Below are 27,500 nucleotides of genomic sequence, written 5' to 3'. Positions count from 1 at the left end.
TTTTTTCACGGAGTGAGCTCGGACTTGGGAATGAAAGGGATAAAGGAGAGAAGCAAGGTAATATTGTTTTGATGGCTTGTACGGGTTACAAAAAGTTTACTTATACTGTATATAAAATAAAAGGAAAAAATGGGTCTAGTATGTTCGCGTCACTTATCCCAAAGGGAATACTTAAGTTACCAGACAGCTTTATGAGGGAGTGCCATTCCGTTTCATCAGGAATTCATTTATTATAAGTGTGAAATCGCCCCTTTCCCCAACCTCCCTCCTCCTCCCTCCTCCTCCTCCTCCTCCTCCTCCTCCTCCCTTGTATATCCTCTACAAGTATTCATTCAGCTGTTTAGAAACTTTTTATATAGGGCAGAAGTTTCCATGTCTGGCTGTCGGTTTGTCTCTCTGTCTGTCTGTCTCTGTTGAAAGGGGAAACTTGTTCTTAAGTTCGATGGATCGAACGCAACTCTGCTGGCGGTGATCAGAGGCTTCATTGGATTATCTTCATTTCATATGCATCAATCAACCTCGTCTTGTGGTCGATGGTAGTTTGGCTTTGCCGAATGACTTGGGACTCAAACTATACACAGCCTTGTTTGTGTATTATTAGTTGGCAGTTATGTATATTATTATTATTATTATTATTATTATTATTATTATTATTATTATTATTATTATTATTATTATTATTACGGGCTTAAAGGTCAACAATATCAAAGCGCTTACCATACTCAACATTCCTCCCGATTCACAGCTGCTATCGGGGATGAGGTCGCCAGCCCACCCTTCTTCGACCCCGTCTGTGACCCATTACAGGTGACCAAGTGTCTGAGACAGTTATTCCTCTCTCTTATTAGTGAGGGAAGGGCTCTACCACAATGTCATGTGACTCCCCACCCCCACCCCCTCAGAAAACAAGTAAAATGTAAACTAAACTTTTAATGCAGTAGGTGAGAAGTATAAGAATTTTAATGGTATTTAAAGATTAGTGGTGTTACAGAGACGAGACTAATATATATATATATATATATATATATATATATATATATATATATATATATATATATATATATATATATATATATATATCAGTTGATATGTTCCAATTTTAGATTTATTTTAGTTTTAATTTTCTTATCAGGTTGGTTTTTAATTTTCAGTCTTTATCGCAAGACAAGTACGTCCAATTAATTACCGGAAAACAATTATTCCTCATTTTACATTATCAATTCATTTTCCCTCACAAGAGCCGTCAATTCATTTGGTTGAATAAAATGCGAAAAAAACATTATTTCCTGTCGGAATCAGACTAGCATAAATGAGCCTTATTGCCCGAGTGAGCAATTAGAAAAAATATAGTATTACGTAGAGGCTTTGCTAAGAGTTAATCCCCAAAAACATTCGTGAGCTGTATTTGATGAAGCCCCAGTTTAGGCGTGAGAATGGGAATAATATACTCTCATTACCATTATGAATATGATTGTTATTATTATTAATACTTACAACAGTTTGTAATATGATGAATGGTTCCAATATTTTATAATCTGAGAATGGAATCAAGATTGAAATCCACAGTAGTTTTGCTCTGGATTATTATTATTATTATTATTATTATTATTATTATTATTATTATTATTATTATTCATAAAAATCTCATAATAGCATGAGTCATTTAAGTGGTGAAGAAACCCACAATGGTGTACGTGTAAATATATATTATATATTTACACCTACACTGTAGGGGATTTCTTCACCATTATTATTATTATTATTATTATTATTATTATTATTATTATTATTATTATTATTATTATTAGAATGTAGGTTAAAATCCAAATTTATCTTAGTTATTTTTCTTAAGCGAGGAACAAGTGACCTACAAATGACTGACAAGTCTGGGTGATTGTTCATATCAGCTGAGATTGTTTAGACGACTCGGGGAAAATGATCAAAGATAAGTTTACGAGACGATATATATATATATATATATATATATATATATGTATGTATGTATGTATGTATGTATGTATGTATGTATGTATGTATACACACACACTATATACGTACACACACGTAAGGAGATTTTAGTGCAGCTATCTGTAATGCCTAGGTTAGAAGGTCTCGACATTGGAAGGCACTAGCCAGTTCTCTTAAAGGTTACGTGCAAATAAAACTCTCTCTCTCTCTCTCTCTCTCTCTCTCTCTCTCTCTCTCTCTCTCTCTCTCTCTCTCTCTCTCTCTCAGTGCCCATTATCACTTAACTCTTCCCCCTTCAGCCCATCGTTTCTTTTCTTAATTTCTTTTTGCACTGCCTGATTTTTATGTCTTCTCTTTTGCTCCCCCTTTTTGGCCAGATTACTTCGGAACGATTTTCTCTCTCTCTCTCTCTCTCTCTCTCTCTCTCTCTCTCTCTCTCTCTCTCTCTCTCTCTCTCTCTCTCTCTCTCTCTCTCTCTTTCCTTCCCAAGTTTTCTTTCTACTAGAAGTATTGTCTTAAACTGCAAAATTAATCTTCCATTTCTGTTTTTGAGAAGTATAATGACCTCTCTCTCTCTCTCTCTCTCTCTCTCTCTCTCTCTCTCTCTCTCTCTCTCTCTCTCTCTCTCTCTCTCATGAATATTCAGCAAATGGATGGTATGAGTGTTTGTGAGGATTGCATTTGTCTGGCCTAATTGAATTTGGCTGTTCCTTAACCACAACGGAGTCGGAATTTTTACTCCCAAGGGGAAGTGCGCTATTTCATTTGGTCTTTTCTTTTCCTCTCTCTCTCTCTCTCTCTCTCTCTCTCTCTCTCTCTCTCTCTCTCTCTCTCTCTCTCTCTCTGTGTGTGTGTGTGTGTTGTGTGTGATTGATGAGAATTTTTGACAAAACATTATCTTTCCTGAGTTTCCTCCTGTCTTCAGACTACCATTCTGAGTGATGTTCCAGAGAACGTAATTATTTTGAGTATTCCATTGTGTTTAGGTGTTTGTTTATATGTAAATTTATATTTACATGATTCAGTTCATAAATTCGTGGAACCTTTTTATCCTGATCTAATGTGTATTAGTTGTTAGATTAGCATATGTGAAGTTAGAACGAAGTTGTGATGAAAAAGTTACTGTAGATGAAAAGATGAAAAAGTTGCTGTAGATGGAAAGACAAGAAAGTTACTGTTTGGAAAGACGTCTTTACTGTATTCTGGTGGAAAGACGAAAAGTTACTGTAGAGGGAAATATGAAAAAGTTACTGTAGATGGAAAGACCAGAAAGTTACTGTAGTTGGAAAGACGAGAAGGTTACTGTAGGTGGAAAGACGAAAAAAGTTACTGTAGAGGGAAAGATGAAAAAGTTGTTAGATGGAAAGACAGAAAGTTACTGTAGTTGGAAAGACAGAAGGTTACTGTAGGTGGAAAACGAAAAAGTTACTGTAGATGAAAAGATGAAAAAGTTGCTGTAGATGGAAAGACGAGAAAGTTACTGTAGTTGGAAAGACGAGAAGGTTACTGTAGGTGGAAAGACGAAAAAGTTACTGTAGAGGGAAAGATGAAAAAGTTACGGTAGATGGAAAGACGAGAAAGTTACTGTAGTTGGAAAGACGAGAAGGTTACTGTAGGTGGAAAGACGAAAAAGGTACTGTAGATGGAAAGATAAAAAAGTTACTGTAGATGGAAAGACGAGAAAGTTACTATAGGTGGAAAGATGAAAAAGTTGCTGTAGATGGAAAGGTGGAAAAATTACTGTACTGTAGATGGAAAGGTGAAAAGTTACTGTAGATGAAAAGATGAAAAAGTTACTGTAGATGGACAGATGCAAAAGTTACTGTAGATGGAAAGATGAAAAATTTACTGTAGAGGAAAGATGAAGAAGTTACTGTAGGTGGAAAGATGTAAAAGTTACTGTAGATGGAAAGATGAAAAACTTATTGTAGATGGAATAGATAGAAAGATAAGAAAGTTACCGCAGAAGGAAAGATGAGAAAGTTACTGTAGAGGGCAAGATGACAAGTTCCTGTCGATGGAAAGATGAAAAAGTTACTGTAGATGAGAAACTTACTGTAGATGAAAAGATGAGAAAGTTGCTGTAGATGGAAAGATGAGTCATTGTTTTTAAGTGTTTAGTAATTAGGGAAAATGAATGTATGATTCATTAGCGTTGAGAATATATATATATATATATATATATATATATATATATATATATATATATATATATATATATATATATATATGTATATATATATATGTATGTATGTATGTATGTATATATATATATGTATATTAAGCAACCAGGTTCTCTGAAATTTACCTGTATAAGGGTTTCATCATTGATTTAGATTGTTTGATTGATTTGTGGTTACTAAAACTGGCGTCATAACATCTAGGCTAATATCATTACTTCCTAATGATATTAGATAGTAAACCAAAAATAAATAAAAATATTATAAAAGGAGTTTCTTACAAGGTACGTATATCTAAAAGTATATATATATATATATATATATATATATATATATATATATATATATATATATATATATATATATATATATATATATATATATATATATATATATATATATATATATATATATATATCACAGGTGAAAAATAAGAGACAGGGTGTAGGTCTGAACCGGTTTCGACTTTATTTTCGTCAGTGGCTTGAAAACAAAGTCGAACCCGGTCAGGACCTGTGGTAATATGTGATAAATGAATCACGTACAAAAGTGATTATAATCATATATATACATATATATATATATATATATATATATATATATATATATATATATATATATATATATATATATATATATATATGTGTGTGTGTGTGTGTGTGTGTGTGTATAATATTATAGCCATATCTCTCAATTAATATGTACTGTACATACACACACACACACACACATACTCCATATGTACATGATATAAATTTTGTTGAGGCTAGCCTCCCTAACAATGATATAGAGTTATGATTGCTCCATATTACAATCTTCACCCCGGGAAGCGCTAATTTAGAAGTTATTGTTAGCTTGTGAACGTGTATTACGCTCAAATAGCATTTAAGAAAATAAATAATTATTTCTACAGTTTTTGACTGCCGATTTCTAGGTCGGAAGGTCAGTCAGTCTCTTTCATGCGATTGAAGGTCCTCCATCCCGCTCTGTTTTCCAGGACGAGGATTAAGCGAAATTAATTTTGGAGCTGTTTTTACGGGGCACAGTCTCTCTCTCTCTCTCTCTCTCTCTCTCTCTCTCTCTCTCTCTCTCTCTCTCTCTCTTTTCTTGTTCGAAAAGGACTTGATTGGACCAGTGGACTACAGGATCATATTTGGGACGAGTAAGTTATAGGTCGTTTTTGGCGGGAGAATAGGTAACGTATTCTTAATATTCCAGGCTAAGTAGGATGTGTCTTCATTAGGAGGAATAGCCTTAAGATATCTGGCAGTCTCTTGTAAGAGGGTACGTAATGTCTTTCCTAGGATAATTAGTGAAAGTCTTCCTAGGGCGAGCATTGGTGTTCTTCCTGAGAAAAAGAGCATGCAAAGTCTTCCTTAGGAAGATCAGGAAAGTCCTTCCTTGACAGATGGCAGAAAGTCTTCCTATAGTGCAGAATAAGTTCCTCTTTTAATAATACGTAAGTTGTGGAAGCTTGTAAGCATTATTATTTATGCTCTTCCCAGTGTACCTTAGACATTCCATAGTGTAGATAATTACTAAATCGTATAAAATTTCGCTATATTTTATGAAGTTATATATATTAGTATTTGATATAACATTCCAAAGCTTTATAACTGGATACATTCCCTTGGCTACCATATAGCATATGTGGACAGGCATTCACGATGTGAAATAGCTCTTCATCATTATTTATACCTCTCGTTTCCGAACAGTTCTCCCAGCAAATATTTGTTGCAGCAACAGTATACGGTACAATGCGGATAATAACGAATTTACGTTGTTTTAATTACAAGCAGTGAACAACAACATTTCCCAACAACATATACCCAGCTCCATTCTCCGTAGTATTAGTGCTGGCTGAATATGGTACGAATAATACCTCCCATTGTGTGACACCCTCGGCGTAATCGGCTTCCGGAGAATGCAAAGCAAATAATGGGGGGAGGGGGAGAGGGAAAAGCAAATTCAACCCCCCTCCCTTCCCTCGCTTAGTATAGCTTCGACGGAATGGCACTGAATTGAATCGGTCCAAGTTGCTTTCGAGTATCACTCATGTTCTGGTTACTTTAACTCCCCCCCTCCCCCCACCCTCTTTCAACATCCCCCCACCCCAACCCCTTTACCTTCCTGCCGAGGTCTTGACAGTTGATCCCTTTTTTTTTCTTTTATTCCTTTCCTTACGTTCTTTTCCTTAACTCTCTTCCTCCTTCGTGGTTACAATGTCAACCATAGTCTCTTCCTTTCTTAATTCCTAGTTTTCTCTTTCTGTGTTTACCTTTTCTAACCTTACTTTCTCTCCTTTCCATATGTCCTTTTCTTCGAGCTCTCTTCCTCCTTCGTTGTTATAGTGTCTCCCGTAGTTACTACCTTTCATGATCCCTCGCTTGCTCTTTCTTGGTTTACCTTTTCTAATCTTATTTTCTCTTTCCGTCTTCGTTCCTACCTTTGGTATTTCCATCCTTTCTCTGTTTCTTCCTCCTTACTTCTCGTGTTTCCTTTTGTCTTTCCATCGTAACCTCTACCTGTTGTATTCTGGTACGCTGCTTCTTTCTCCCTATCCATTGTCTTCTCTTCCTCTCTCTACACTTTCCTCTTCCTCTTTTATTCTCTGCCTTTGGAATTGAAGAAAGTTTTTAATTAATTATATTATATTACCAGTTAATTATACTGCATAATTTTCAGCCTATGGAAATGCTTCATATTTCTTTAAACCAATTAAATACTTTCGGTAGGTCGCAGCTTAAACCGTATTCTCTCTCTCTCTCTCTCTCTCTCTCTCTCTCTCTCTCTCTCTCTCTCTCTCTCTGTACCGGCGAGACGAGCGTAGGTAGAGTTTGGGGAATTATTTTTCATTAGCGGAAATAGGTCAGTTAATTTGGGCTTTACTCTGCAATCAAAGTTTTATGTGGTATTGGAATGCTCATGCAGAAAGGGGAAGCCCTTGTCAGGGATTGTTGTTCCGCAAGGCGTGTATTTGTGTGTGTGTACTTTTGTCATTGTGTACGCATCAGGTCTTTGAACGTCAAGTATAGAATATAAGTGATTGCTTTGTGTACTTGTAATTGATTGTTTCTTTTGCGTGATTGTCTGTGTTTTTTGTGTATTAAAGGGACTGTTTCTTATATTGTGTATTTGTCAGTGTATGTCTGTATTTGTCTTTTGTGTAAGTGAATGTTATTTGTAGTGCATTTATCAGTGTATGTCTGTATATCTCATTGAGTTTGTTTGTCGTGCTTTGAGTCCGGATTTGCAGAATACACAAGCTGAGTGTAAAGGGTTTAAGGGTTTATGTATGCCTGTGTATTTAATACAAAAAACTACTCAAGTTCTGGAAAGCAAGATGTATTATCCCTCGGCATCTTCGTGATAAAAGATTCCTTTGAGTTGGGCTAAAACAGTTTCCTTTTTGTGTTTTTTTTTGCGTCGGCTGAAATTGTGTTCTTTCTGTGTTTTCTCTGCGACAGCTGAAATTGTCTTCTTTGTTTTGTCTCGGGAAGAACTAATTTTTCCTCTTTTGTGTTGCAGGTAATGGGGAAAACAGCGGCTCATTTGGCTTGACTGGAGTTAAGAAAGGTAAATGGCTTTGTCGTTTGTTTTTGAGTGATTATAGCTTTTACGAACTTTGTTTGAGAATCGTTATTGTTTTTACGAGCTTAGTTCTAGAATCAATATTGCTTTCACGATCTGTGTTTAAGAATCAGTAGTGCTTTTACGAACTTTGAGAATCAATATTGCTTTTACGAACTTTAAGAATCAATATTGCTTTTACGAACTTTAATGATCAATATTGCTTTACAAGTTTCTTCTTTTTTTCAGGATTATTACTGATTTTGTGAGAATCAACATTGCTTTTACAAGTTTTGTCATTTTTTTTAGAATCGTCACTGATATAACTAAGCAGCCTTTTTTTGTAAGTTGATATTGCTGGCAATTATAAATATTTGTGTTTTTTGTATGATATCCAGAAAGTGATAAAAGAATTTAAATAATCCTGGTGCATAGCTATTACTTGTAAGACCCTTTTGTATATTGAAATGGTTTTAGTTTTTTGTCTTCTATTTAATTAGATTATTTTCAGTTTTCAAAAGTCTTTATTTTCAATTGTAGAGATATTTTCCATCGTGGTATTTTATATTTATTAAATTGTTTTGGTCTGGCAAAGCAGTTGAAATTAATAAACGTGTGAGTCTTATGAACAACACTGGAATTCTTCTCCTTTCCTCTTATCTTCGACCATGAGACGCTGTCATGTTGGATGTTGGGTCACAATTCTTTTGTATTTCTGTCAGAACCAAGGTCATAAATCATCCCACGCTCCTCTTAGATTTAATGTCATAAATCCTCTCGCACTTGTTTCCAGATAAATGTCATAAAATCTCTTATAATCCGGTCAGAATCTTTGGAAAAATTTGTTTGTGACATGAAAATCAAATTAATGAGAGCAAGTAGAAACGAGTTTTCTATTGGTTTGCACCCTACTGTTAAGATGTGTAAAACATGTTATAAACATATGTTGACAACTTATTGCAGGCACATCACAATTTAAGATGTGTAAAACATGTCATAGACGCAGTTCGGCAACATATTGCAAACACATATCACAAACAGGTTTAATACAAATCAGCGACATATTGGTAGTGTTAACCAGTGCTTCATATGGTTATCCAGCTTTGCAAAAGATCCATTCTCAACTAACGGTCGTCGATTTGTTTTCAACTTGTTTCTGATATGTTTGAGATAAGTTGTCGACATGTTTACGACAAGTTTGGCCGCAAACTCCAGTTACATGCAAGGTCATTGACCACACGCTGAATACTCTTCTCTTAACCGGAGTCGGGACTTGAGTACACAAACTCTCACGGGCAAAGAGATAAGCAAATGCAACTCTCACTCGACTGTTATAAGTCTCCATGCTGTCATCTCCCGGAACGGGCGACAATTATTATTTTGCTCGGGAACAGAGGACATACGTGCGAGATGTCCAGTTCTCCTCTCCTTTGCCCAAGCCCTTAATTAATGGGTTGCTCTCCCTGTGTACAGCCTGGGAAATGGATGGGAGATAGGAGGAACGTTTTCCGTGTGTTGTGTGTGTGTGTGTGTGTGTGTGTGTGTGTGTTTGGGATAGGGGGAGGGGGGGAAGGAGAAATCATAATGCTGTGAATGGGCTCCTTTGTTGAATGATGCCCTCTCCCCGGGACACAAACACCTAGCAACAGCGTTCATATCCGGGCTACTGCTGCCGCTACTAGACTTTGTACGTCTACATTACTACTATTTCTTCTACTACTAGCACTTGTACTACAGCTACAGACCATATAATGTATCTGAATGTTTTTTTTTTTTATATATGTAATGGTAGTCGTATGGTTCACACTTATGGAATTACGGTATAATACAAAATTAGAGACTTTTAGCCGTATAAACCCAGATAATTAACATTTAACTACTAATTCTAAAGTAAGGACAATAATACTTATAAAAGTAAAATAATAGGTATAACTATGACGATAATGTTTTGTTGATGGCCTTATAATCAACAGCAGTTGCAAATGCGTATCTGCCCTGAAGACGGATGCGCAGTTTTATTTATAGCTCACTCGGTCACACTGCGTTTTCCTTATCATATCCTATTGAGCTAATCTCCCAAGAGGATATATTATATTATATTATATTATATTATATTATATATATATATATATATATATATATATATATATATATATATATATATATATATATATATATATATGTATGTATATATACATATATATGTATGTATATCGTCTCGTGTGTGCATTTGTTTACATTTATGTAATTGTACAGAGAGTGATTAATGATTCTGTAATGTTCGTGAAATCTAAACTAAAACTCACAACTTAAGATCTACTAATCTTTTAATATGCCACCAAATGCCAGTCAGGAATTGTGACACTCTTGACAATGTTAAATAGACTGAAGACCTTTCTGCCTAATCCATTTAGGTGGCCTGAGTTCCCTGTGTGTGTTTTACTACGTAACTGTCTTATTTTCTTAGCTTTAATTGCATTCTCACGTTACTAGCTGCAGTAGTAAATGGTTTAGTCACATTAACTCTTTGATGTCTGGTCTGGTAGGTCCTGCATAGATGGAATGTCAATATTCATTTGTTTATTGAATTATCTTAATTTAGTTGGTGTTGATTATGTAATATCTTTTGGACATAATTTGGTACCGTGGAGTGCTTCTTTCACACAAAGTTTTGCTTATTTTGATTAAAGGTAATAAATATTTAGGTTTATATGTGGGTGAGAAATTGCGTACTGTTATGAGTGCAAGCTTCTTGAATGCTGAGTATATTAAGAAAGATTCCGAACCTCTATGAATCACCAACCTTGATTTGAATTAATGGCAAGTTGTATGTCAACTCTTACCGTCTCTGTAACTTACAGCAACTATTCAGAGTTGAAAAGCTACCTATAGCCTAACCTGTTGTGATATGTTGTTTTTTTAATAAAAAGCTCCGACGTGTCATGACTGCAGGAAAAATAAGAGCCATGATTCGCAATCGTGTCGCAAAAATCTCTGTCACTATCATCATTAGCTTGTGTGGATGAATATGTGTAGTATATGTAGGTCATACAGGGTCGGTAGGAGGGGGCGGTAGGAGGGTGGTTGGTATTTAGGGGGATGGGGTGGACGTGAAACGTCAAAAGGCAATATGCCCCGTGTCTCTGTTGTATAATCAATGTATTAATATATGTAAATATGATTAACGCTCTACTGTTATTAGAATCTCCATGTGATGCGACAGCCGGCCGCCAAAATGTAGGATTTGACAGGGGAGGGGAATTTTGACAGAACTTTGACAGAATTTTGAAAAATTGAACCGTTCAAAGTAGATGCTGGATTAGGGGCGGTCATGCACGGGATGCGGCGGTCAAAATTGGGGTTTATGTGTATTGCTCTCTCTCTCTCTCTCTCTCTCTCTCTCTCTCTCTCTCTCTCTCTCTCTCTCCAGAGAGGAAGAGAGAATATATGATTTAAAGGACTCTCTCTCTCTCTCTCTCTCTCTCTCTCTCTCTCTCTCTCTCTCTCTCTCTCTCTCTCTGGCATCAGACGTATGTTAGGCATAATATCATTTTTTCTGTGATACTAAGTGGTCAGATCTTATGTGACATCCAACCAAAGGTTAATAATTTTTGTTTAAATTTTATATTTTGAAGGGACCTCATTTCTACTGTGACACAAGTGGTGCTTTGGAACTTACGTGCTTCCCACTGGCTTGTATACAGTTTCAAAGTCGCCTTATTTAAAGGATAATAATAAGAATAAGAAATGCCTGAACAATAACAGTATGACTGCGCGAATTGTGAAGCCACAAGGAAAAGAATATGAGCAATATGAGGGCGGAATTATACCAGTGATGGTGATTCTGACGATGATAAATAAGGTTCTTCATCTCTTGCTTCCCCTTCCGAGTTTCGGCTATCTCTCCGTTCATTGCTCGTACCGCCTTCCGTATTTATTATCAGTTTCCCCTGCTCTTCTACTTTCGCTTTTTGTTTCAGTTATCTCGGTGTTTCGTTACTGCTTGCTTGCCATTTTTCGAATTATATTCTTCTGTTTACTTAAATGTATTGCGTGACTTCATACTCTTTATTATTGATTTAATTCGCTTCACCTTCTGTTGCTTCTTTCAAATGAGCACCATATTCTTCGAAAGCGTGAATTTCAAGAAAATGGCCCAAGTGGGCGTGTTACATATGAATATATAACTTAATCTTTTTCATGTTCCATATGAATAGGGTTCATATCTTTTTCATGTTCCATAATTATGATAGGGTTCATGTGAATAATAATAATAATAAATAATAATAATAATAATAATAATAATAACAATAATAATGATAATTCATGTTCAGTTCATCTGTCAACATTTTTTTCCCCGAGTACCGCACGCCGTTTTCTATGCTTCGTCATTAAACCCGTTTTCTTTATCACATTAATTTTTACCCTATCTCATTTTAACTCTGCTCCTCCTCCTCCTCCCCGCCCCCCTCCTTCTCCTCCTAACCTCATTTTTAGTGTACTGCACATCCTATCACTAATTAATTTCGACGTCCGTTTGAATATCTTTGTGAGGAAGGTTCATACCCGGATAACTCGGCATAGCAGTGAGGTATTCACGGAGATCCGTAATTGGATTGAGCGTGTAAATATTGGTATGGGGGCATCAAAACGCTATCGACCTGGTGTATGATAGCTGCTGCTGCAACCTCCCCCTCCCCCCCTCAGGCTGAATAACGAAGGGGGAGGGGTGGGAGGTGGAAAGGGGAGGGGAAGGCCTCCGTTTTGCTTGATTAGTTTTATGGAATGGAGGTTAGGAGTGTGTGTGTGTGTGTGTGCGCGCGCGTTTACATACAGTATATATAATATATATATACAGTATATATATGCTACACATTGTGCATTACAATGCATTAATCCATTCATGTTCATCTTGAAAAAATAAATACGAATGTATCCGTAACATTCATACCTTTTTATCAGCCAAAACATTTACCATTTTCCTTTCCAATAAACGTATTAGCAGCCGCCAGTCGACGAGAGCGAGATAACGAAAAGCCTCGATTAGAATATTGCGTAATCTCCCCGTCGACGATTAAGTAACACATAAAAATGGGAATCATAAATAAATGGCAATATGTAAGGAATGAAGAATCTGAAAGTAATAAATTGAAACAAATAAAACCTCATGTTATAAAATGGAGTTCACCATATCAGAGAGAGAGACACGCACGAGTAATTCTAACACGTCTCAGAATAGGCCATGCTCGTTTGACACATGGGCACTTAATGAGCAGCCCACTGCTCCCGAGTGCTCAGAGTGCAGGATGATAATAACGGTCAGACATGTATTATATGAGTGTCCAAAGTATGACCAACAGCGACTGTCAACTTTTGGAAATAAATCAATGGAGGAAATTTTGTCTGAATCTTTTACATTTTCAGTCATTCCGATTTTGATGTTCATGAGGAACTGTAATTTTTTAATTAATAAAATGTAAAAATAAGTAAATAATAAACACGAAAACCCGTATAGCATTTGTCGAATTAAAAAAAAAGGAAAATTTTAAAATGTTACTTAAATTATTTTGTGAACTTTAATATACCTTTTTAGTGTGTATGTACGGAAGCATGAGTAAATGTATTTATTGTATGTATGTGTTCCAGTATGAGATCATGTACCTATGTGCAGTTTTTAATTTCATTTTAATTCGTTCATCATCATACTGAATGATCTACTGGGTCCTGTTATTTTAATCTAATCCTTCGGGCCAGCCCTATGAGAGCTGAAAGTCTGCTCAGTGGTCTAGTTAAACTACTTTAATAATAATAATAATAGTCCCCGTCGACGTCTTTTATTAGCTTGTTTAGCAGATGCATTATGGGATAGCAGCTACAAAGAAACAATCGAGAAAGAAACAACCGGGACAGAAACACCGCCGAATTGAGACACGAGGCAAGAGTAATGTCGACGGTGTTTTCACAGTAATCACATGAAGCCTCTGGGTTTTTCACGGGCGGTACGTACGTACGTGACCACCTCGAGGGAGAGAGAGAGAGAGAGAGAGAGGCGGGGGATTGGTTGATTAATGGAAGTCTGTGAAGCAAAAGGCCTCGTCGTTGGTGGGTGGCGAAAGTGAAGTGGAGGAGTTCGTTTTGAAGATATTGATGCTTTTGTTGTTGGTGAATGATATATGTAATCTCTTTATTTCAGGTGAAGATTGATTGAATTATTTGGTGCTTAGGTCTTGTCAGTGTGTAGTTAGAGAAGTTGGTCCAGGGGAATAAAACTATTCATGCCAGCCTTTTATTCAAGAAGGATCAACAAATATTTCGCCTCCCCCCCCCTTTTTTAAGGAAGGATTAACATATTATTCATGTCATTCTTTTTTTTAATTAAGGCTCTGGGAAGAAAGTTATTAAAAAATAATCAATGATTGCTGTAGAAGTATTGGCAAAGAGTGATAGTAATGGAAGTAGTTAATGAGGGTGGGTGGCAAGGAGAGAGATAGAGAGAGGATATCGTGTCATGTACCTTCAGTGTCAACATGGCACGTCGCCTGAGGTTGTTGACATACAACTTTCGGTCCCCCTTTACATTGATCCCCCCCGTCGTCCACGTTTCCCCCTCTCCCCTCCCCCACCCCCTCCCTATGGTTTTCCTTTCCCTCTCTGTCACCCAATTCTCCCCCTTCGACTGTTGTCCTCTTATTTAGGACATACTCAGTGACATTCTCTCTCTCTCTCTCTCTCTCTCTCTCTCTCTCTCTCTCTCTCTCTCTCTCACAAATATAAATTAATATATTTTGACGACTATAAATTACGTTATATGGAATGCATTTCAGCTTAAAGCAATTATGCCGCTGGAGTTTAGCTCTAAGTAAATATATGTATGCAAATGTTTTTACGAAGTCCGAATGCTCGAGTTCATGCGCAGTTTAAACAAACATTTTCGGACGCGAACAAGCCCCGTTGTGTAATCCTCCTAATGGATGAAAGGGACAGGAATTATTCACATGTAAAAGTATATTTTCCGCGGTGTTTATTTTTCGAGAGTTAATTATACGTCACAATTCCCCCATGGCATTCCGCGTGTAGCTTCTGTTTTCGTCTTAATTAGCGCGTTGGATCCGCCTGTCTGTGTGTCTGTGTGCTTGTTTCTATGTGTGTGTGTGTGTGTGTGTGTGTGTCTGTGGTTTTCCCCGCGAGGAAAATGTTCCGAGGAAAAATAAAAGCCTTTGATGTAATGGGTTCGTTCATGCCTTTACTCACAACTATTTCGGCCGCGTCGCTCAGGAGGAATCGTTTTCGTATATTCTTTTAAATTCTTTTTATCTCTCTCTTGCTTCCGTACATTATACTCATATATTATAAATTTGTGGAGGGTAGTTAGCGTTCTCAACATTACTCTGCTTTCGTTGCTTTGCATAACTGATATCGGGATATCTCTTGTATCTCATGAGGCAGATTTTTAATTGATTGTAGTGTTTCAGTTATTTCCATTACAGTCAGTGAAACTTCTTGTTTATTTGCATATTTATTTATTTGTTTGTTTACTGAGAATTACTGTTCTTTTACACTTAATCTAGCGTTTAGAATCTCTCTCTCTCTCTCTCTCTCTCTCTCTCCAGGAATGCCTCCCCGTCAAGGTGACTTCCGCTGCAGTCTCATGTGTAGCGTCGACATCTGCATATCAAAGAGACGACGCTGAGGCAATTCAGTTTACCTGAGAGAGAGAGAGAGAGAGAGAGAGAGAGAGAGAGAGAGAGAGAGAGAGAGAGGACTAACTTTGTGACGACAATGTATGAGAGAGGTCCAGGCAGACTGTCCTTAACTTGGGGAGGGTTACGTGACGTCCTGACCATGGGGACGTTACGTACCCTCTTGACCATGGTAATTTACGCACCGACTTGACCATGGGATGGAGACGTTACGTACCACCCTGACTAAGAGAACGTTACTCACCATGGGAACGTTACGTACCGTATTGATCAACCATGGGAACGTTACTTACTGTCCACACTATGGGGACGTTAAGCACCGACCTGACCATGGGGCTAGTAACGTACCGTCCTTACTATGGGAACGTTCTTGTACCGTCCTGACTATGGAGACGTTAGGCACCGTCCTGACTATGGGGACGTTACTTACCGTCCTGACCATGGGAATGAAGACATTACATACCATCCTGACTAAGGGAACGTTACTACCGTCCTGACCATGGGAACGTTACGTACCGTTCCTGACCATAGGAACGTTACTACTGTACTGACTATGTGAACGTTACCACCATCCTGACCGTCGGAACGTTACTACCGCGCTGACCGTCGGAACGTTACTACCGCCTTGACTATGGGAACGTTACTACCGTTCTGATTATGTTAACGTTACTACCTTCCTGACCAAGGGAAGTTACTACTGTCCTGACTATATGAATGTTACTACCATCCTGGCCGTGGTGGGAACGTTACTTATCGTCCTGATAATGGGATGGAAACGTTACCTACCATCCTGGCTAAGGGAGCGTTACTTACCGCGCTGACCATAGGAACGTTAAGTGCCATCTTGACTATAGGACTGTTACTTACCATTCTGACCATGGGAACGTTACGTACCTCTTGATGGACATTCAGAATTCACCTGTAATCGTAAACATGTTCACTGCAGGTAAAGCTAATTCTCTCTCTCTCTCTCTCTCTCTCTCTCTCTCTCTCTCTCTCTCTCTCTCTCTCTCTGGTGTTTACAGGAATGTAGTCTAGATTTTCCACTTTGCATAACACTAATCCTTTGGGTTGTTACACCCTCGTTGCAACACCTTCCCAATGCTCATTGCAATTCTACCAAAGCTTAATTTGCATGTATCAGATCCTTTTAATTCGCTGTTCCTAATCTGCTCTCCTACTTTCTATTCGGATCTTTTATATAAATGTTTATTAAGGATTATAGTGTTTTTCTAAACATTTAAGCGACCTGTATTGACACCTAGGTTTTTATCTGGTCTTAATTGTTGGTTATGAAAAAAACTAACATACTTCGAATACTTACACTTCCTGGTATGACCTTTTTACATATATTTTTCGTGTTTTTAATTGTTTCATCCACTCTCTCTTGATATAGTAAGAAGTTTTCATTTGATTGTAAACACACTTCGTGTCTGTTATTCCAGTCAGTCTAATTCTGAAAAGAGATGTCAGTTTTCTTCAGTACGTGCGTAAGTTCGATAAGCAGAGGCTAATCACTCTGTCAAACTTGCACGCACCTTGACTAGGCGTGCTCGACGAAGCCGCCGCACCAGCAGTTATTTCAACATTGTTAAATCGGAAATGGGAAAAATATAGAGTTGTACAGTAAATAACAGCGGATATTACTGATGAAAGATTCGTAGCGTTAATTACTGTCAAAATAACAAGAGGCTTAGGGCCGGGTTTCCACAGATGATTTTTTGATAATGTCGACCGTGTGGGGTCGAAAGGGAGTCCGGTGAACTGATGCGTTGATCCGGATTTGCCCGTGGAACAAATCCGAGCGTATGGATTTTTATGAATGCAATCAGTGAACTTCCTTGTCTGGTGTGGGTTGTTGGGATACGGATCCGGAAAGTAATAAGTGATATCATTCTTTAATGGATTTACTTTAGATTTGCCTTATTTTTCAGGATGGTTTATTGTTACGTATGAAAGACCTGTTGAATTTTTAATGAGTGGTATATTTGTTGTACGATTGCACATTGTTATAGTTTCGTTTTTTATAATACACATTTTTCATTTGTTAATTTTGAATTTCAGCCCTCCCCCCACTCTTGATAAGTATCATTATTATTTTATTTTGTTTCTTAAAATGTCTGGCTCTAAAACCCTTATTATTATTATTATTATTATTATTATTATTATTATTATTATTATTATTATTATTATTATTATTATTCACAATGCAGTCCACATGCTTAGCCGGCATTTAGTACTCCAATTGAGATGAACAAATCCTCCATAAATTTTCACAACTTATGGCGCGTCAATTGATATCAGTTTACGACCTTTACAACTTCTCTCTCTCTCTCTCTCTCTCTCTCTCTCTCTCTCTCTCTCTCTCTCTCTCTCTCTCTCTCAGCGTTCTCCAATAATAAGTTGAGGAAATTAGCATCAGTTTATAAGTCCTGTCTCTCTTCATCTCTCTCTCTCTCTCTCTCTCTCTCTCGACTCTGGCATCCTCTCAAGTGATAACAGGAAGTGATAAAAATTTGGTAATGTCTCTCTCTCAACGGTACCATAACGGTAGAGGAAATTGGTATGAATTTGTTCTCTCTCTCTGTGAACGTTCTCCAAAATAACAGGCAGAGGAAACGGACAAATTTATCGTCTCTCTCTCTACTCTTCTCCGTAATAATACATAGAGGAAATTGACATATTTAGACCTGTAACTTCATCTCTCTCTCTCTCTCTCTCTCTGTTGTTCGTAGATAGACGTCTGGACGTTTCATCTCTCTCTCTCTCTCTCTCTCTGTTGATCTCTTTCTCTCTGCGTCATTCTCAGCGTTCTCCAATAATAGTTTTCTCTCTCCTGTCTCTCTCTCTCTCTCTCTCTCTCTCTCTCTCTCTCTCTCTCTTTCTTCATCAGTAATAACAGATTGGATCATATTTAGACCTGTACATTTCGTTTCTTTGTTTCTCTCTCTCTGTTATCGCGACCTGGCATCCCGAAGAAGTGGGTGTCAAACCATCCGCCTTTGCCGGTTATAAATTACGTAACGGCTGCTTTTCTTCTGCTGTTGTTCGTGTGACGTCTGGCGTTGTTGTTGTTGTTGATGGGTTTTGCTGCGTCAAAGATTTTTTCTCTCTCTCTCAGCATATCTATATATAGATTGGATCATGCAGATTTCGTTTCTTTGTTTGGTGGTGTTTGAAATGATTTTTAGTTTATAAATATACGTTTGTAGTTTATAGTCGTTGTAAAAAGAGCATATATATATATATATATATATATATATATATATATATATATATATATATATATATATATATATATATATATATATATATATATATATATGTATGTATGTATATGTACATGCATACATGCGAGTAGTACCGTGGCTCAGTGATAAAAGTACGGTGTATATAACTGCAAGGTCAGGAGGTAGATCTTATCTTCTCAAAATGATTACCGGCATCAGCTGGGTTAAAATGAAAAGAGAGAGAGAGAGAGAGAGAGAGAGAGAGAGAGGAAGCATTATCGATATCAATATATATCTCGATTTCCTTGAGACGAGGCTACCGGAGTCTTCAACCCCCGCCCCACCTTCAGGAGAGGAATGCCGTCAGCAGCGGCGCAGGTGAAGAAGTATGTAGGTTAGTGTTCTGTCGGTGGGGCATGTTAGCGTGTAAGCTCAGCTGTCGCACGGACAAAGACTCCTGTGATTTGGCAGTTGCACTTGGACTTAATACAGGATTTAATGGTCTTAACGCTAATTGATGCGTCTATTTAAAATGCCCTGGCCTTGTTTATTGCTGATGTTGCTACTGCTGTTGGTTTTTGGGATATGTTTTTTCATCATCTCCATTTTGGTTTTATTATTGCCCTATTTTTTATTATCTCCCGTTTTTTATCTCCATTTTGTTTTTTTATCTCCCATTTTTTTGTTTCCCATTTTTCAGCATCTTCCTTCCTGTTTTTGTATTTTCCATTTTTTTATCTCCATTTTTTTATCCCATTTTTTCAACTCCATTTTGTTTTTTTCATCTAATTTTTACTACTCCATTTTGTTTTTTATACCATTTTTTCAACTCCATTTTGATTTTTATCCCATTTTTTTAACTTTATTTTTTATCCCATTTTTTCATCTCCAATTTGTGTTTTTAATCTCTTATTTTTTTAATCTCCATTTTGTTCATCAGTTCTAAAATGAAATGCTTTTGATAATAGTATGGTATATTTTTTTTTTGTTTCTTATGTGTCTGTTTAGCACAACTGACATTTGTTACACCTGTCTTCTAACAAACGTTGCAATGTTAATTTCGAACCTGGTTCATTTTTTATAAGCATTCTCTATATGTATGTATTTTTTCCTCTACATTTCTAAGAGCAAATGCCAATACCAGGATAATCTAACATTCTTTCTTGCCCAGACCTAATAAAACAAGAAAAAGTAAAAAATATTTTTTTCTTCAGTATATTTTTGTAATATTAGTTTACACTTTGGAAGTATAAATACAGTTATATTGTATTTTGACATGTTGCAGGTATGCGTGTATATGCATGCATGTATAAACTCATACATCGCACACAGGCACATATACTAATTGTAAGAATGCATGGCAAGAACTCATTAATACCACGATTCGCATTAATTCTGAATGGAATGTCTGTGGGACTCTTTAATTTTCTGTTACGTTACAGAAAGTGCATTAACGCATTCTTCGTGAAAATTTTGTATTTCGTTCACTTGCACTGTAATTTTCGATAATTACAAAGCCGCTGCGTCAATTAGTGAGTTTATCCGGAAGTCAAACATTTTTACATAAAGCTATTCGTGAAACGGAAAATGAAAACGAATGAAATTACTTGTGATAAGCTTGCGTGTGCATGTGACAAGAAAAAAAATTACTAATTATATTATTATTATTATTATTATTATTATTATTATTATTATTATTATTATTATTATTATTATTATTATTATTATTCAAAAGATGAACCTTACGTATATGGAACAAACCCACAGGGGTCATTGACTTGAAATTCAAGCTTCCGAAGAATATGATGTTCATTTGGAAGAAGTAACAAGTAATAGGTAATACAGAAAGAAGAGACCAGTTATTAGGAAAGAAAAAATAAAATAACACAAAAGTAAACAGATGAAAATGTAAGTAAATTGTAAAACAAGGAGAACCCGCTTCAGGGTAGTAGTGCATAGTACCTTCACTTTGAGCTTTTGAGGTTCCAAGTGACAACATCCTCGGGGATATTTTTCCACAGTCCAAGTTTAAGAGAGAGAGAGAGAGAGAGAGAGAGGATTAATAAATGTGTGTACAATTTAGTGGCTGAGAGAGATAGCAATAACTGTCTGTTTGTGTACGTTTCAGAGTTAGAGAGAGGGGGTGTTGGTTATGGGAGGATTAAAAAAGATAATTGAAAAAAAGTTTGGCTGAGAAATCCTTGTGTGACAAAAAAAAAAAATACACAAAAAAAAAAACTTGAGAAATGTCAACATCCACCTACCTCTGGGCCCTCTTAAGAGGCCGATCCATCCTCTCTCGAAGATATTATTCCTGATAATCCTGAATAGATTTTTGCAGCGTGAAATGCAAGTCGGCGATCACAGGGGACGAGTTGTAAGAGATTAAAAAGATGTTGCACAAAACGAGAGTCAGTGGTCAAAGACGCGGAGGTTTCGACACAACCAGATGTTGGTTCGTCCGGGATTGGTATATTGGAAGTTTTGTGTCTTTGAAGTTTGTTTTGTGCTTTGTAAAATCGTAAATGTTTTGTGGACTTAACTTCTTGTTTTAAGGAATGGGAGAGAACAATGCTTTATATCAGTCTTGCAGTTTAAAGGAAAAATGTTTTTCATAGTTCGGTATGTTAAAATGATTAAATATTTTCTAAAATGCTAATAACCGTTACCGAAAAAAAAACTGTGATCAAATGTTTTCTATAATGCCATTAACCACAATCATAAATAACATATTTTCATGGGAAAAAATTCAGTGGTTAAATTTTTTCTAAAATGATATTAACAATTACCAGAAATGATGATTTTCATGAAAAGAAACTTTTCAGTCATCTAATGTTTTCTAAATGTTCCAAGAAATGTTATTAACCACAACTGTAAGTAATAGATTTCCATTAAAAAATCTTCACAACGATCCCTATTTAAAACTATTTCTTGACTGTTTGTTACTCGCATCGGATTTATCCCCTTGAAAAGAATAAAGAATTTTCAGATTGATTTTTCCTCTCTCGTCCTCCTTAGAGAGAGAGAGAGAGAGGGGGGGGGGATAAAAGATCACAGGTACAAGCGCATTAACGAGGATCTTTGAAGAATCGTCGAAGGATGCCATTAGTTAGGTCTTATGATCTCTCTCTCTCTCTCTCTCTCTCTCTCTCTCTCTCTCTCTCTCTCTCTCTCTCTCTCTCTCTCTCTCTCTCTCTCTCCAATCAAGCGTCCACTTTTTCTTTTAAGATTTTCCTTGGGGATGTTTATTCGTTAGTTTCATGTATATATATATATATATATATATATATATATATATATATATATATATATATATATATATATATATATATATATATATATAGTTTGGACAAATCTTGTCTTAATTGAGATGGCTCCAAAGTTGAATAAAATCTACTTCCACTGCCCCATTCTTACTTAGTGAATGAACCTCATGTGCAAGAAACTTCCACAATATTAGCTGCGTCGTAAACTTACATCAAGGCTCATCAGCAACATGTCGACCCCTCCTATACGCTCTCGAGATTCATGGTTATCAAAGCCATTTCTTTCTAATACAATGTTCACCCCATCAATACAGCACTTTCTAGGTCTTCGTCTTTCCCTCCCGCCCAACACTTCTTTCATTCTTTCCACATGGCCACACCACCGTAGAAGACTCAAATCCACTTTTTCACCAAAGGTTTTACCACAACCAGACAATTTCACATTTAGCACCTTTCCCATTCTTGTTTCTCGCCATGCGCCGCATACATTTCATCTTTAACAGCTTCAACCCACTTTCTTTCTATCAAAATCAACATCCACACTTCACTTCCATAAAGGAGAGTTGCTTAACAATCCCTTCACACATTCCCACCTTGTCGTCCATAGAGATTCCTAACCTTCCTAATGTTTCGTGCACCCCTTATACTTTTCTTGCTTCACTTGTTTTGCGACTTAATTCTTCTCATTCTTCTTTCTTCGTACCATCATCCATTATGTTGACTCCAAATGCCATTTCTGTTCTTACGCCATTCATATTAGCATTTATTACTCGAGTTTTTGGTTTCCTGGGCCTAATTTGAGGCATGGTTATATTAATGATATGCCGGTACTACTCCTACGGTACGAACATTAAAAAACTTGATAATGAGCCATTATTTTTTACAAACTCATGTTTTCACAGAAACTTTGTGTTTAAAACACTTTACTGTTGCATTATCCTCTTCCATCTTCATCATCAATTTTGAACACCATCCCCATTATCAGACATTGCTGTTATTACTTATTATTACCACAGCTTCTATCATCATCATCATCTGGTTTACGCCAAGTTGGAACTACCCGAAATTGTGCTGCGTTATATATTCAGAATAATCATAACAATTATCGTTCATTTTCTTATTATTAACGATAGGCGCATCGTTTCACGGGAGAACTATTCTTGGTAATCGTTATTACTCGCTTGAATAAAGCATAAAGAAAAATACATTTCTTTGGTGCTCGTTGTTGTATGACCCTGTTGTAAAACCTCAGACAATTGAAAATGCTCTCATCGACTGGAGTTTTGAGAGCATTTTATTAGTTGGTTTTGAGTTTCGTAATTGATAATAAATATAACTTTAATTGTTGGTCAGAGATGAACAAATTCGAATAAATATTTTCTTGTATATATAATTTTATAATCTTTTCTGATAATTTCGCAAAATGATTAAATGGCCTTGTTTTCCAAAAATGTAATTTTCTGATTGTTTAAATTTCTTGTTGATTGTTTAAATTTCTTGTTTCAATCTTTATTGAACAAAATGTATATATAATATATATATATATATATATATATATATATATATATATATATATATATATATATATATATATATATATATATATATATGTATATATATATATAAATATATATATATATATATATATATATATATATATATATATATATATATATATAATACACACAGACACACATATAATTATATATATATATATATATATATATATATATATATATATATATATATATTGTGTGTGGGCTTTGGCTAATGAGTCGTTAAATTAATTATTGTACTTTATATAGCCCTGCTCCATTGAAGTCACACATAAACTGTCAATTGAAGCTAAAAGTTACCCCCAAAAGACAGACAATTACTTGGAACTATGGAATATCAATTGGACCCCCTTCATTACCCAACTGGTCCCAACAAAGAAAAATGTGCTGTGATAGCAAGGGAAATTACATGAACCATTAGTTGACGTCGGACACAGTGAATTTTCCCGGCTTCAGTAAAGAATAATACAACAGTGCTATGACTCTAGCATCTACCATACGCAAGTTTAGTATTGGTAACTGCTATTTCTCTTCCAAACAATGGTGATCAGGATCCAAGGTTCGATGAATTTTCACTTACACTTGACCTTCCCTAATTCCTACTTAATGCACAGGAATAGCTTATGCAATTTCACTAGGCAATGATCATTATTCATATATTCAACTTCCCGAAAGAAATACGGTTATACAAGGCTCTCTCGTAAATGGTGGCAAAAAGGGAAGCAATGGAAAAATTAAGTACAGAGGAAGAGTTACCAGCAATCAGCAATTACTTGTCAATTCCAGACTTATCATTATGTGGGCTGCTTGTGCAATGCAATGGACAATCGGGATTCTTGAAAAAAACACGTGAATTGTCAATTCACTAGTAAAACAAAGACAGGAGGAGAACAAAGCACAAAGTTAGCCTGAACATGATGCGTGCTCTTAGTTTGAAAGTCAGTCTCTGTCTGCCTTTCGTGGGTCAGGTCAGGGCGCTGTGTCTTGTCAGTAATGCTTGTATGTAGCCCCCAGCAGTCTGAAAATTTGACAAAACATTGCCGAATGCATTGAACAGGGAAAAAGGAGGCTTAAGACCGCCTTCACTAGAGGCGACTTGGTAAAAACCCTCCCTGTGGGTTAGGCCCCTAATTGCTAACCTATCTGCTACTAAAAGACGTTACTTTTTTTTTTTTTTTTAAATACACAGCCTACCTCCCTCGCTTGCGTCCTCTTAGCTTCGATAGAGACACTTTCCTGTCTTTGTTAGAATGATATCCCTTACTAAAATGATGCAGAGAGGGCGAACAGCAGAATATATATATATAATATATATATATATATATATATATATATATATATATATATATATATATATATATATATATATATATATATATATCATTGAATATTTTCCATCTATTATAGCAATATTGTGTTATACTATTCAATAGTAGCAACATAATACTGTCAAACCAGCACCAGATATGTATACAGGTCCATGGGATGACCCCAGCAAATAAACAAAGGATTTGTTCAGTACAAACACGAGTGGACGATGGTTCTATGATGTCACAGCAGCTGTGCTGGCTGTTTAACCAGAGAGAGAGAGAGAGAGAGATGAAATAAATAAAAAAAAGTAGGGTAGCAGACTGGTAATTTTACATTTTCAGAGAGTGATAGAGAGAGAAATTTAGAGAAGTACTAATTTATATTTTTCACACATGCTGAGAGAGAGAGAGAGAAACTGAATATGTGTGTTGTTTTTTTGTTGTTGTTGTCGTGTTGTTCCTGTTGTTTTTGTTCGCGATCAGTGCGAGATTGGCCCAGGTGAAAGTAAAACCCGTATATTTTATTTCTGTCCCTTTGATTTTGCTCTCTCTCTCTCTCTCTCTCTCTCTCTCTCTCTCTCTCTCTCTCTCTCTCTCTCTCTCTCTCTCTCGAGTTCCACCGTTTTAAGTGTTCGCAAACATTCTATTTTGTCTTTTTTCTTTATTTTTTTTTACAGTGACTTAGTTTTTTTTTTTAAGGGTCACAATTGGGTCAGATCTGGCAGTTGTTGTTTATAAGGCCCTTAAAACATTGCTGATCTTTTCCACAGGGGCCGTGTTCTCAATGTGAGATGTTTTTGGTGGTGGTGCTTTATCGAATTTAGAATCTCTCTCTCTCTCTCTCTCTCTCTCTCTCTCTCTCTCTCTCTCTCTCTCTCTCTCTCTCTCTCAGCATGTTTGAAAAATGTAAAATTTGGAGGCTTTTAAATTCTCTCTCTCTCTCTCTCTCTCTCTCTCTCTCTCTCTCTCTCTCTCTCTCTCTCTCTCTCTCTCTCTCTCTCTCTCTCAGTATGTTTGAAAAATATAAAATTTGTAGGCTTTTTATTCTCTCTCTCTCTCTCTCTCTCTCTCTCTCTCTCTCTCTCTCTCTCTCTCAAACAGCATGTTTGAAAAATGTAAAAATTGGAGGCTTTTCAAATTCTCTCTCTCTCTCTCTCTCTCTCTCTCTCTCTCTCTCTCTCTCTCTCTCTCTCTCTCTCTCTCTCTCTCTCTCTTTCAGCATGTGTGAAATATGTAAAATTAGTAGGCTTCTCTCTCTCTCTCTCTCTCTCTCTCTCTCTCTCTCTCTCTCTCTCTCTCTCTCTCTCTCTCTCTCTCTCTCTCTCTCTCTCTCTCTCTCTCTCTTTCAGCAGGTGTGAAATATGTAAAATTAGTAGGCTTCTCTCTCTCTCTCTCTCTCTCTCTCTCTCTCTCTCTCTCTCTCTCTCTCTCTGACAGCATGTGTGAAAAATGTAAAATTACTAGGCTGCCAGTCGACTTTTTATATTTTTTTTTATTTTCGCACATAGCGAAAAAAAATATGGACAAGAGAACTGGTTTTCTAACAGTCAGTTTTAACCCTCTTGCTACCTCTCTCCTTCCTTCCTCAGTGACCTTGTTTTTTATCTGTCCTTTCTCCTCTTTTTATTACATGCTCTTAGGTTCTACTGCTTTCGTTACACACACACACACACACATATATATGTGTATATATGTTTATATACGTATATATATATATATTATATATATATATATATATATATATATATATATATATACACATACATACATACATACATACATACATACATATATATATATATATATATATATATATATATATGTGCGTGTATGTATGTATGTATGTATGTATGTATATAGCTTATATGTGAAAAACTAAGCAGGTAAAGAAACCTAATCATCGCCCAGATCCCCAGTCGGAGAGATAGATCATCGTCGACATAATAATAATAATAATAATAATAATAATAATAATAATAATAATAATAATAATAATAATAATAATAGCTGCTCTCGTTCCCCGTCCTTCTTCAGGGGATCAGAATCGTTAATCTTCGAGGGATTTAATCTTTCGAGGGATTTTAGCGGATTAACCTCCTTTATTAAAGAGACGTCCATAAAGCCTAGAGAAAGGATTGGGCCCTCGCCTTGTGAATACGATCCGATACGAAGTCTTACGACATGTTAACAACGCCCGGTTATGATATCTCTTAAGCGTTATGCCATTGGGTGTTATGGGGGTATTAAAGTAGTTATTATGGCTCTTGGTCTGTCAAGGGCAGCGCGAGGTGATTGAGAGGAGTTTATGGGAGATGTCGATTTCGTCAGTGAGTTTGTTCGTCGAGGTGGAAATGGTGGTGTATGTGAAGGGTTATTGTTATCTCTCTCTCTCTCTCTCTCTCTCTCTCTCTCTCTCTCTCTCTCATTTTTAATGTGTAGATTGGCTTGATATTTCTGTCGTTCATTGTGTATGAATTTGGTTTTAGTTGGAATCGTAATTGTTCATGTAAATGATTCTTTTTCTAGCTTTATTTTATGGTCCTTCGTAAATTCGACTTTTCTTATACCAGTTCTTTTACTCCCCTTGAAAATGGGCTGGGGGCGGTTGTTGGAGACGAACTCAGTTGATGTGTCTCAAAAAGGCACAGTGCTAAGATCTTAGGAGAGAAACAGGTCACATTAAGAAATTTAAACAAACGTTGAATCAAAATATCTTAAAC

At 36.3% G+C, this 27,500-nt stretch overlaps 1 protein-coding gene across 17 annotated transcripts in view; it reads left to right on the top strand.

Moving 5' to 3' along the window:
* The window catches only part of LOC136845899 (cysteine-rich motor neuron 1 protein), a 480,145-nt gene that overhangs the window by 175,042 nt on the left and 277,603 nt on the right, over positions 1–27,500 (top strand). For 10 of the 17 annotated variants that reach the window (XM_067116366.1, XM_067116369.1, XM_067116362.1 and 7 more), the window contains exon 3: positions 7,677–7,724. The exons of the other annotated variants lie outside the window; for them this stretch is intronic. In XM_067116366.1, coding sequence (XP_066972467.1) covers positions 7,677–7,724 — 48 coding nt within the window. The remainder of the gene's footprint in view (positions 1–7,676; positions 7,725–27,500) is intronic. 17 annotated transcript variants of the gene reach the window in all.

This window comes from Macrobrachium rosenbergii, chromosome 14 (genome assembly GCF_040412425.1).
Source record: "Macrobrachium rosenbergii isolate ZJJX-2024 chromosome 14, ASM4041242v1, whole genome shotgun sequence".
Taxonomy (NCBI): domain Eukaryota; kingdom Metazoa; phylum Arthropoda; class Malacostraca; order Decapoda; family Palaemonidae; genus Macrobrachium; species Macrobrachium rosenbergii.
Note: the sequence above shows the minus strand (reverse complement) of the source record. Positions and strands in the feature narration are given on the sequence as shown.